Source organism: Lates calcarifer, linkage group LG6 (genome assembly GCF_001640805.2).
Source record: "Lates calcarifer isolate ASB-BC8 linkage group LG6, TLL_Latcal_v3, whole genome shotgun sequence".
NCBI lineage: Eukaryota > Metazoa > Chordata > Actinopteri > Centropomidae > Lates > Lates calcarifer.
In genome coordinates, this window is record NC_066838.1 from 13,652,316 (window position 1) to 13,665,081 (window position 12,766).

General features: G+C 42.7%; 1 protein-coding gene across 5 annotated transcripts in view; it reads left to right on the plus strand.

The window, feature by feature from the left end:
• Positions 1-12,398, plus strand: part of fmnl3 (formin-like 3) — a 31,913-nt gene extending 19,515 nt beyond the window's left edge. For 2 of the 5 annotated variants that reach the window (XM_018666024.2, XM_018666029.2), the window contains 19 exons: positions 144-220; positions 677-770; positions 2,056-2,130; positions 2,243-2,353; positions 2,434-2,583; positions 3,176-3,277; positions 3,487-3,847; positions 4,367-4,459; positions 4,552-4,676; positions 5,218-5,420; positions 5,502-5,805; positions 5,898-5,978; positions 6,123-6,252; positions 6,417-6,577; positions 6,762-6,863; positions 7,741-7,833; positions 7,960-8,083; positions 8,919-9,031; positions 10,849-12,398. In XM_018666024.2, coding sequence (XP_018521540.1) covers positions 144-220; positions 677-770; positions 2,056-2,130; positions 2,243-2,353; positions 2,434-2,583; positions 3,176-3,277; positions 3,487-3,847; positions 4,367-4,459; positions 4,552-4,676; positions 5,218-5,420; positions 5,502-5,805; positions 5,898-5,978; positions 6,123-6,252; positions 6,417-6,577; positions 6,762-6,863; positions 7,741-7,833; positions 7,960-8,083; positions 8,919-9,010 — 2,478 coding nt within the window. In that variant the 3' untranslated portion in view covers positions 9,011-9,031; positions 10,849-12,398. Of the gene's footprint in view, positions 1-143; positions 221-676; positions 771-2,055; positions 2,131-2,242; positions 2,354-2,433; positions 2,584-3,175; positions 3,278-3,486; positions 3,848-4,366; positions 4,460-4,551; positions 4,677-5,217; positions 5,421-5,501; positions 5,806-5,897; positions 5,979-6,122; positions 6,253-6,416; positions 6,578-6,761; positions 6,864-7,740; positions 7,834-7,959; positions 8,084-8,918; positions 9,041-9,566; positions 9,611-10,848 lie in introns of all 5 variants that reach the window. The other 3 variants (XM_018666025.2, XM_018666027.2, XM_018666026.2) reach the window with 3 other exon arrangements.
• Positions 12,399-12,766: the final 368 nt, after the last annotated feature.

Below are 12,766 nucleotides of genomic sequence, written 5' to 3' on the forward strand. Positions count from 1 at the left end.
GCCGCACTGTCAGAAATGTGAGGATTATGTGTTTCCTGTGTAGACAAGTGCTGTGTATATATACCCAGGTTTTTCTAACCACATCCTGTTCTCTCTCTCTCTCTCTCTTTCTCTCTTTCTCTCTCCCCATCTTCTTTTTGCAGTATGGCTTCAATATGGTCATGTCTCACGCACATGCAGTCAATGAAATTGCTCTCAGCTTGAACAATAAGAACTCACGGTAAGAACTGAGGCCCCCCCCTGTCTCCAAAGGGCTGGGTCAAACAATGGGGGAAACCCTGCAGCCAGTTAATATGATATGCTTCCCATTCTCCATGGGGTTTGGCTTCTCTCTGAAGTCGGGGTTCAGAGGCGCATGTACAGGCTGTTAAAGGAATGTTTACTAAAGGGAGATTAGTGGTAAACCACTGGGGCTGATCACTTCATAATGAAGTCTGGGAGGGTAAACACTTAGAAAGCAATAAAGACCTGCCCTTACTTCAGACATATATATGGATTATTTATCTTAGCCCCTGTAACTTGATGAATTAGCATGAGTTTTGAGAATTGCCTGCACACAGACCTACATTCTGATAAATGATACAGAAATTCTGCTTTCTCTGTTAATCTGAGAATTATTTTTTGCAGTTGAAATTTACCCAGCTATGTTGATGATGAATGTCTCCTGTACTTCTAGGACGAAAGCTTTAGTCCTTGAGCTGCTGGCTGCCGTCTGTCTAGTCCGAGGAGGTCATGAGATCATCCTTTCAGCATTTGACAACTTCAAAGAGGTGCCCAAAGCTACTTTAAAATGAAATTTGAAACATTATCATCAGGTTGCACTGTTTATAATTCAGTGGTAATTAATTGCTAGCCCTGTGAGGATTGAATGTGCTAAAAAAAATCTAACTTACATTAATTGAATTGCCATTATTTCCCACATCACTGGTGTGCAGTAAGGCATAAAGGGCCAGTGTAGAAGGATGAAAGTTGAGGAGCTCTGGGAGTTTTCATGTCTACTGAGGGTGTAAGCAAAGCCCTACAGTGGGCCTGTCAGAGGTTATTAGTCTCATTGCCGACACCAGATGTGAGCCAACCTTGAACAATGATAAGGATCAACTCCCTGATGGGAGCCAGTGGACCACAAAGGTTTGCTTAGCCTCTCGGTTTCTGTCTGCACAGTCATCTAAACACCGGAACAAGACAATTACCTTGGAGTCTAAAGCCCCAGAGACACAAGAGCTAATCAACCCACTAGTCAAAACAAGATGGTGTTTCTGTGGTGGTATTTTCTAAGATTATACATTAATACAAGGTGGCAGATCTTTGAAATCTCACAAGAAAGCCACCTATGGTATTCAAGCACAGCTGTGCCAGTAATGGAAGATTAGGTCCACAACTGCCAGCCTGCTGTGTCTAGTTAGAATTACCAGAAATGTTTGCAAAAAATGAGAGGAATTAAGAAAGCAGTGTTTGTTTTCCTCTCTTCCTCCAGTGTATTTTTGTGTAGGAATTTGGCTGAAAAGAATCCATCCAATGTCTGTATCTTTTCCTGGCTTCCCCTCCCATGAATTATGATAATAAGAAGAGCTTGTTGTTGTAAATAGAGAAGGCTGTCCAATGTTTACATAGAGCTAAGATCTTGGGATGGATTATGTTTGATCCTGGAATGTTATGATTAGTCTAGTAGTACTAGTAGTCTAGTATAATATAGTGCAGTACAAACTACATAGTACTGGCACAGTTTGTAGGCACAGGTAGTGGCCATTTCATATGTAAAATTACCCACAACTGATGTTAACTCCTTTTTTTTGTCGATACTGTTACTTGTTGCAAAAATCTCCTACTATGCCACAACATGTCCAATATAAGCTGGATTAATAATTATATTTTGACATTCAGCCCAGTTGCTCTCCATGGTGAGATTTTCACTATTATCTACCTGGTTTTCGAATATTTCTTCCCACCTTTCATCTGAAATTATGATATCATATCTCATTCTTTTTTATACCTTTGTAAATCATTACCACTGATCAAAAGGAAAACCACTTTATCACTGCATATTTTGAATTTTAGGTGTGTAAGGAGAAGCATCGCTTTGAGAGGCTGATGGATTACTTTCGCAGTGAGGAGGGAAACATCGATTTCATGGTAAGTCGAGCTGTGTGTTTGATGTAGATGCTTTCTTCTTGTGTGAATGTGTGTCATATCTATTCATCCAATTAAATACATCTGGATCTAAATCTGTTTGCCTGTGGTCCAGGTTGCTTGCATGCAGTTCATCAACATTGTGGTCCACTCAGTTGAGGACATGAACTTCAGAGTCCATCTGCAGTATGAATTCACCAAGCTCGGACTGGATGACTACCTGGAGGTAAGGTGGCAATATCGTGGGCAAAATGTATAGTACAGTGTTGCAGTACACAGTTCTGAGTCACTCTCTCCTCGTGTCAGAAATGTAAACATACGGAGAGCGACAAGCTGTCGGTGCAGATCCAGGCCTACCTGGATAACGTGTTTGACGTGGGTGGTCTGCTGGAGGATGCAGAGACCAAGAATGCAGCGCTGGAGAAGGTGGAGGAACTGGAAGAGCACCTGTCCCATGTAAGTGCACCGCCCAGTCTGGACCACCAACACTGCTCTCCGGGCCCATTTATGAGATTGTTGTGGTTCACCAGCTATGTACTTAACTTGGCTTTTTCTACTTGTAATTAGAAATCTACTCAGTGTTTGCATTTCACAAGTGGTTCAGGATAATGAGGGGGTGGAGAGGACTGGAAAATGCAGTGCGTGAAACAATCTTAATATTGTTCTCGTGTTGGCTCATTCTCTCTGGGCAGTTGCCTTTGTATCCCACGCTGCTTTGCAAAGACCTTCTTCACATGGAAAGGTCGTAGGCAGCCCTGACATCACTGGAGGAATTTCATAACAAACTCTGTTCTCAGAGGTCATGAATGATGGGGGAGGATGAGGGTGAAAATTCCCTGTGAATTCCTCTACAATATGTGTAATCTGGTCAAAATCAAAACTGAAAGCTATGTCATGCTCCTGCTGCGTCATGCTGCTGGGTATATCTGATTTCTTATTGATGATGCACAGCGTATATGAGGAGGGAGTGGAGCCGGGAGAGATGCCCGTGCTGTGGATCAATTCTTGAATTCACCTCCCCTCATCTCTCTGTTGCTCTCTTTCCCAGGTGACGGAGAAGCTGCTGGAGGTTGAGAATGAAACAATGATGAAAGTAGCCGATCTGGAGAAGCTGCTCCTTCAGAAAGATAAGGACCTGCAAGCAATACGGGTAAGCTGGCAGTCGTGATGAGGTGTTATTGCTTGCAAGCCTTGTATCAAAAATGCTTCAGTTGCTCTGTGTGTTCTAGCAAAGATCAGTTTCAGATGCTTGTAGCTAAATTGCTGTGATAGCAAATTAGGTCAGCAGGAAACAGGATGTTTCTTTTGCCTGTGGAGTCATTGTGTTGCGCTCTTTATCCCCCCCTGGTGACTGTTCAGGAGACGTACGAGTCGACCAACACCCAGGTCAACACCCTGAGGAGGATGATCAAGGAGAAGGATGCCGCCTTCCAAAGGCACTTCAACATTGAGAGGCGGCTGCTGGAGCTTGAACAGCAAGGCACCATCCGTTTGCACAAAAAGCCCGATGGAGACATCGCCATCGAGCCGCTCGGCGTGGGTGGTGTTGTGGGGAGTGGCCTTGGGATCCCCCTAGGTGACATTGGACAGCTGTCTCTAGGTCCGGCAGCAGGGTTAACAGAACCGGGAGGAACAGATACCAGTTTACCACCAGCCAGTGAAGCTCCCCCGCCGCCTCCCCCGCCACCACCACCTCCCCCTCCCCTGCCCTCTGCCTCAGGTGGATAGACCGTGACTCATAGTGATTATGTCTGGTGACACATATATGTGAAAGTTGACTTCATTTGACTGTAGACTCTCGGCAGAGGTCTATTTTCAGTTCCTCTTTTTTTGTTAAAACGTGCCAAGCCAGGTGATGGGTCACAGCAGTGTTCATGTACCCCAGACAGGAAAGGGAAACACAAGGCTGGTTTCCTTTGTGTGCATGTGCACTGTCTCTTACACCAGTTTTCAGCTCTTTATGATAACTTTATTTAACCAGGGAAAGGCTTCATTAAGATTAAATATCTCTTAGAGGGCTGTCAGGCCAAGACAGTACAGAACACATAGAGCATAAAATATATAAAACATTAAACAGGCTGATAATTAAATAGATAAAATATGAAGAGGATAGCAAAACACATCAGATAAAAATAATGTAAGATTGTTAAAGTGACACCAGAAATATAAATGCATAAATACATTTGTCCTGGTGCCCCTGTAAAAAATATTTCATTATTGCCTTCTACATTAATTACAGGCCCTAGTGCACTAGTCCCACCGCCGCCACCTCCTCTCGCTCCACCTCTGCCAGAAGCTTCTCCCTCAGTTATCCTGAGTGTGGGTCTGTCAGGTGAGGGCTGATGCAAAATGACAAATAAAAATCTACTTTCTATTCTACTGCAGGTAGTAGAGCAGAAGTTGATACATCTGTATATTTCACAGCTATCAGAATCAAGAAGCCCATCAAGACTAAGTTTCGCCTGCCTGTGTTTAACTGGACGGCCTTGAAGCCCAATCAAATCAACGGCACAGTCTTCAATGAGATTGATGATGAACGTGTGCTGGAGGTAAATCAAGAGGATGAAACTATCTTCACAGTTAGCTATGATGTGTGTTAAAAGTCTCTGAAAACTTGTTTTCGCATCTTTATAATATTAGATACTCATGACTAAATTGGCCACGATCAGAGTTTAAATTATATGTTGTTTACGGAGAGTTTAAAAACTCAAAGGCTCAGGTAAACTGCTTCATCGGGTCTGTGTGGGCGTAGTCTGATCGATTTGATTGACAGGGCTGGCAACAGAAGCAACAACCCACCCACCTGTCATCACATTTTGATTCAGATGTTGCTAAATCCTGATTGGTGCACAGAAATATGTGCCATTGCCGTTTTCCAATTGAGCACAGCCTGCTTCAAATCAGTGAGAAGACCACAGAGAGAGAAAAAAAATGCAGAAAATCTGTCATGTGAAATAACCAAAACTGGTCCAGCTTAGGCAGCAAATTCATGATGAAGCCTATTGCTGCTAGTAAGAGGCTAAAGAAATGTTTTCAGGGCCTTTAAAATTTAAGTTTAGAACAAATAAGTAAACTGTCATTCATCTGCAGGAGCTTGATCTGGAGAGGTTTGAGGAGCTGTTTAAGACCAGAGCCCAGGGCCCAGTTGTGGATCTTGCCTGCACAAAGAGCAAAGTAGCCCAGAAGGCGGTAAACAAAGTCACCCTGCTGGACGCCAATCGCTCTAAGAACTTAGCCATCACACTGCGAAAAGCTAACAAGACCACAGAAGAGATCTGCAAAGCAATAGAGAAGTATGCACTTGAACTTAAAATACTTTTTTTAAACCATAGGGAAAATAGAAAAGTTACTAATATAAGTTTATGTCTGTTCAGGTTTGACCTCAAGGCCTTACCTGTCGACTTTGTGGAGTGCCTGATGCGTTTCCTGCCCACGGAGGCGGAGGTCAAGGTGCTGCGTCAGTACGAGCGTGAGCGGCGTCCGCTGGATCAGCTGGCGGAGGAGGATCGTTTCATGTTATTATTCAGCAAGATTGAGAGACTCACACAGAGGATGAACATCATCACCTTTGTCGGGAACTTTGCCGACAATGTCAACATGCTCACGCCGCAGCTCAATGCAATCATTGCTGCTTCTGGCTCAGTCAAATCCTCACCAAAGCTGAAGAGAATGCTTGAGGTGAGAAGTGTTGACTTTGTCTGGTGTTTTTTGTTTTTTAATCAAGCAGCATTGGTGTTGGATATTCATTCATTCTTCTGGTTTACTTGTAGATCATCTTAGCCCTGGGAAACTACATGAATAGCAGCAAGCGAGGTTGTGTTTATGGTTTCAAATTACAGAGTCTTGATCTGGTGAGTAATACGCAGCAGAATTTGGAGATCTTGCTCAAGCACTTAGTTTACTGCCATACCAATCCACACAAAAATATTCCATGCAGTTTATTGTTGCAGTGCTTGTTGATAATGCCAATGCCATTTGTTTCTTGTGTTACACAGCTGCTGGACACTAAGTCTACAGACAGAAAAATGACATTGCTCCACTACATAGCTCTCATTGTGAAAGAGAAATACCCTGAACTGGCCAACTTCTACAATGAATTGCACTTTGTGGATAAAGCTGCAGCAGGTGAGTTTGTACCGAACATTAAACTGTTATTCTTCAAGCAATCACGTGAAGATACAACATGTTTACAGAAATGTCAGGTGCTTTTACTTAAATAAGGGCATTTCTGTACAAAGAAAGGATTTAAAAAGTCTCTAAATAAGACATTTTCTATTGACTGTGTGAAGTATCTCTGGAAAATGTGCTGCTGGATGTTCGAGAGCTGGGGAAAGGTATGGACCTGATCCGGAGAGAGTGCAGTCTCCATGACCATTCAGTCCTGAAAGGCTTCGTCCAGGCCAGTGACACACAGCTGGACAAGCTGCAGAAGGACGCGAAGACAGCTGAGGTATCCAACACTGTCCTCACCTCCTAAACCTCAAAGTGTCCACTGGAAAAACTGAAAGTAGACATGAAGCAAAACCTCTGTCCCACATGCAGCTCACTCGCCTCTTAACACACAAAAAGTCCTAATTCAACAGTGTTTACAAACATTGCTCCCACTCTGGCACTGTCCTCCTTCCCAATTCTAGGAAGCCTTCAACAATGTGGTGAACTACTTCGGAGAGAGTGCCAAGACGACTCCACCCTCAGTGTTCTTCCCTGTGTTTGTGCGCTTTATCAAGGCCTACAAGGTGAGGACGCTGTAGCAGAGGCAGCATCTGTGTATCTTCTCCTCACTTCCCTGCTGGTCAGCTTGGAAGTTCCCTGGTTTGTCTCGCTCAGAGCAGAGCAGGGCAGAGCTTTGGCCGCCTCTGTGCCACAGGACGTGGCGTTATGAGTCTGAGGCCAAATAACAGGAAAGGCCAGCTGGGTCTGACTCTAGAGCTGCAGCTGTGCTATTTAGACTGCCCCCTCTCACCCCCACCCCACCCCTCCTCCTACCATCCTTCCCTCCTCCCTTTTTACCCCTGGACAGCCTCGCCCTGCCCCACCACACAGCACATTTCCTGAGATTGTTCTCAGACTGGATTTATGTGATCTGCTTAAGGAAATGTGTGGAGCACAAGGGTTTCTGTGTATGTGGGTGTCTGCCTGAGTGTTTATGTGTGTCTTAAATGAATAGTTAGACATCTGGCAAATAGACTAAAGTCATATCTGTGCACTTATTATGGAGCTACAGTCAGCAGATGATTAGTTTAGCATGGAGATTGGAAATGGGGAAAACAACTAGCCCTAGCTCTGTCCAAAGGTAACAAAGTGAGCTTCAGACATGCTGATAGGTGGTTATTGTTAGCTTTATATAAATCTTCTTGTCTAGCTCTCAGTAAGTAAGTTACTTAATATATTTTCCAAAATGATAAACAGTTGCAAGGTTGAAAGGAGCAGGCAGAAGGAGAAAGAACATATTTGCAGTGACTGGCTATGTGCATCAAACTGTGTTTCCTGTTTATGTTCGACTTTTGACCTGTTTTCTCTGTCCTTAAAGGGCCACACAAGTGTGTTGACTTGGATTTATTTGAGCTACAGCTCCTTGTCACACACTGGTCATTTTTTTCCTCTCCTCAACAGGATGCAGTGGAAGGAAACGAACAAAGGAAAAAGCAGGAGGAGGCAATGAGAGAAAAGTTATTGGCTCAGGAGGCTAAACAGCATGACCCTAAGGTAGAGTTCAAGTGCAAGCGACTAAGCTGAATGAAAGCTATCAGATATTTACTCAGGGCTAAATAAAGCTTTGCAGTGTGCCAAAAAGCACAGTGAACGGTACAAATATCCTCTCCTCTGGTTCAGGTCCAGGCCCAAAAGAAGAGGCAGCAGCAGCAGGAGCTGATCGCAGAGCTGCGCAGGCGGCAGGCCAAAGACCACCGGCCCGTGTATGAGGGCAAGGATGGCACTATTGAAGACATCATCACAGGTGGGCCAGACAGCACCCTAAAAAGACCCCATGTGGGTGCCAGCAGCCCCGGTCGTCCCAGGTCGAGGATGACTGTGGTCATTCATTGCTCTGCTCCCTTGAAGTGCACCTTGTGCTATGTGGTCCAGACACAAGCACATCTGGAGAACAGCACATAGCAGCTCCACAGTCGCTAGTTATTCCATGACGTGCTGTTTTGTTAGTTCAGAAACACTAAAGCTGTTGAGCTTCAATATGTTGATAGTCAGACAGGCAGTTTGATTCCAAGGGATCGTACCATTCAGTATATAGGATCTTTAGTTAAAGGATCCTTTAAAGCCACTATGTGTGGATTATGGGATTACAGTAGGATTTTTCAAAGTATTTTCATCACGTTTTTGTTTGTGGAAAAAATAAGACGACCCGGTGAAAACTGACTGGGGATTAGGCAAGTGTCTTTCTTGAATCTACCACCAGGAGTGGCCAAAGTCAGACATTATCAAATCCCACATTTAGAGGCTTTAATGGGAGAGAAGAGCAGTATCTTCAGCCTCAGGAAACGATCAGTGATCAGTGCTTAAAAAGTTAATAATATGAATGTTGCATTAATATAATTTTAGTAATGTTAATAATGCTTCTATGCCACTACACTCAGTGTTCTAATCCTATTAAAAACCTGAGGCTTTTACAAGGTTTGCTTCCATGGATCTGTGCTACAAACAGCACAGCTCTACTTCTCTCAGATTCATTATGAATGAAATATGAAGGTGGTCCAGTGTTCCCCCCCTCCTCCCTCCCTCAGAAGGGCAGTGTCTCAGGTGTGACATGTTTTCTCTTCCTCCCCCTCCTCCCCCAGTACTGAAGAGCGTGCCCTTCACAGCCCGCACTGCTAAACGCGGCTCACGGTTCTTCTGTGAAGCCAACCTCTGTGACGACGCCAACTGCTAGCCCTACCCCCCTAATGCCAAGGTTGTCCAGGTGTCTCTCGTATGCCTCCTGACCACTGTGCATGCAGCATGATCCCTGTCCCACCCCTTACCACTACAATTACTTTGAACTAACTTGGGCCATCACTGGTTGTTTGTGTTCTACTACTAGAAGACTCCTATCAGGTGTCTGGTGATAGGAGACAGCCAAACCTCTTTGCCTGGCACAGAGCAACATGGAAAAAAAGAAAAGTTGTACAGAGTGTCAGCATATTTTGTGCGTGAAAAATATGTTGATACACTCACAGTACAATCAGACATGACTGTGATTAAATTATCAAGTCAGAGCATCATGCATGACACTTTTAAAAGGCTTTGCATTATTATGGCATATTTCCTTTGAAGATTTTTTTTTTTTTTCATGAAGCTGAATTCAACGATAAAGAGGTTTGGCTAATTTCTGGGTTTTTTATCAACAATGCCTTGTTCCATGAGACTAACTTGTTTGGTGTTGGTTCTTCCGGCTAACATGTGACTCTTCTTTCCTCAACCACCACTGTTTATTCTACCCCCTCCAGCTGAAAAGAAGATTAATGACAGTATTTCCCACTCCTAAGAGAGGGTAAGGAAGGTAGCCTGGCTGAGACCCGGCCCGCTTGGCCTTCCAGCTCCTGTGTGCTGCTACAGTGATGTCAGCTGCTTCAGCTAGTGCTTCGGACGCAAATAAAAAAGATGCTTTATAGCACAGAGATTTGCTTTACCACAAAATAGTCAGAAAATAATAATAACAACAAGGATTCATTAAGAGACGAGTTACAGTATGTTTCTGGTTTAAGAGAAATTCAGTATCACTTGCCCCAACAGCCAGTTAAACATGAATCCAGTGATTTAATTTTCCACTAAGTCTTTGTCTCAGTCAAGGATCCCCTGTGGTATTTTCAGTTTTAATGCATAACTGTAGCCTTAAATATAATCATCATCATCCTCACCCCCTCCTATTACATGTTGCATGTTGTCCAGTGTTCATTTACCTCTCACTTGTCAACAACGTCCGCCATGTTTTGTCCTTGCTAACTGTGATTTGCGGTGTGCTGAACAGCTATCTGGTCAACAGGCTCTAGAGAGAAAATATAATAAAAGACACACATTCGGTCAGAAATACATGTACACAGTCTGTATCCAATACTGTTGTAGAGTTAAAGGTTTTCTTTTTCTTTATTTGCAGGGGCATCTTGATTGTTGCTCCACAAACTGAAGAGCTTGTTGACCATTGTACTGTAACTGTAATAATGATGGCTATGTGTTTTTTGTACTACCGCATTAGTGTCACAAAGTTGCCATAACTACATTCCCAAAGGCTTGAATTTTACTGTTTTGTATATCATTACTACCAGTTAAAGTGCAAGCTTTTGGGAATGTGTCATTTAATGTTTAGTCTGCATCATTTTGGCTCTTATTTGCTAATTTTACATGTCTACTACACAGTTAACAAAATTTTACTACAGAATTTATGGTAGATTTTCTGTAATTGTTCGAAAAACTCACTCAGTTGGCAGTTTATCACTAGGTACACCTAGCTAAAACTTATGAACTGTACTGCATTAAACAGAGAGGTGTTTTTGTTTTTTGCTACCCTCAGTGATATAAATGGGGTGGACAAAATAATAGAAACATGCCAGTTTATTAGGTGTACCTAATGAACTGGCAGCTGAGTGTATGTCTCTTACATGGCTTAAATGGCTTAAAAACACAAAATAAGAGGTTAAAGTAAGTAGAAGCAAAGTTGCAGTTTGACCTCTGGGTCCTCTAACATGTGTGTCCCCCCCTGTCTCTCACCCTTTTCTCCATACCAACTCACAGATCTCCGAAACCAGCCTTTCCTGCGAGCTGACGCGTTGATCCGGAGCGGTTGGAAGAGACCCTAAACCACTTGTTCGTCACTTATACTCCCCTCCCCATTATAACCTTCCTCCCTGTGTCCCGATGGTCCATCTCAACCCTGAGGCTGCAGATCACAAAGACTGAAAAGGGAGGACAGGAGAGTGCCCTTGTTTTAGCTGGGTAATTTATTTATTTATGGAGGCCCTTAACAGCCACTTTAAGTGAGCAGGCATTGTTACAGAAGCACAATGGGTGACTCCTCTCTCACTGAAAGCATAAGACTTTCTCTGCTCTGTTGGCATTGAGAGCTAGACCAGTTGGAGGACGACATACATACGTACAGGTGAGGTGAGTCGAGGACCGGAGGACCACAAAGCAGGAAGAACGGTGGTTTCACTAACAAGTGCCTGCCAACATGTGGATCTTATTTCCAACACCGTTAATTTCCTCAGATTATACAGTCGTAGCAGGACTTAGACTGGGAGGCAGCCAAGGGAAGATGCCAACACTGCTGCTGGGATGTTTGCCCCGAAGACACTTACAAGACCTTCCTCCAAATAACAGAGAAGCTTCGATATTAGACATTTGGGGAGTTTCCTGATATTAAGCCAAGTCAACACAATCAATCAAGACTTAATACTGACAATGGCTTACTTAGATTTCAGTTGCATGTATCTTGGAGGAAAGACCATCTAATTTACAGTTCTGGTTCTTTTGGACAAGCTAGCCAAACCAAACTTTCTCGAATGTCTCATGTTTTGCTTAAGAAGTGCCTTTTTTGTGTAAACAGTGTTATTGAGTCAGCCATAATTAGTTTATTTTGCATCTTTCATTTGTTAAAGATTGTATTTTTTATTTCCATGTACTTTAACATTAGCCTTATATTACTGACAACAATATGCAAAAGTTGAAATTTCCAGCTTTAAAGGCATACAACGGCCAGAAAGTAAGAGGTATAATGATTTTAATATTACTCTTTTACCTCTCTAGTACATCAGTGTCTTAAAGCTCATAACATTTGACATGAGAGTTATTATGTCTTTGTGCCTCGTCCAAGTAGTAGTTAAAAAAAAAAGAATGTTATATGCCTTGACAACACTTTCTGTCACACAGACATTTGGGAAGTGACAAATGTATGAAGAAGATTCCACATGGACTGCTGTTTAAGGGCTCAGATGATGTTAACCTGCTATTGATGTGGTTATAGATGAAGGATGTTTCCATTCCTATGAGGTCTTATGTTTTAAGCTTTTTTTAGTCCTCTATCTCAAAAGAGATGATGTTGTTCCTCCTAACAGCTGTTGACACTGACAGACTGTGTTCTAATATGACATTGGCACAAAGGGAGCGGAACATCTTTACACTACTTAATTTGGCTTACATTGTATGAGACACTATTCTTTAAGTGGACATTTATGTTAATGTACATTAAAATCAAGAATTTTACTTTTTAGAAGAAATTATCCATGATTTTGTCTGTTGACTGAAAGATGACACTTCCTTTTTAATAAATAAGATGAATTATGTAACTACAAGACCAAAGTGTGGTGGTTCTGAAAGTCAAAGCATAACAACATCTCACAAACACAAAAACATTTCACAAAACATAACAACATTTCAGATTACAGAGAGGGTGGGACAACACCCTATTGTTTGTGACTGAACAAATCCCAAGTCAGACAGCCAGAGATACAGAAGTGAATCTCCAAACAGGAGGCATTATCACAGGCTCTCAGATATGGGGTTCCATCTGTGCCAAGATACATCAAAATATGTCAATGTGCACTATACCTATGTCAACTGAAGATGTGACAAAACATCTGTCTTTGTTTCTTCAACACTGAACTGTATTTCAGTTGTGACAAAACTATTTTGACAGTCAGATTGTCTATGTTGA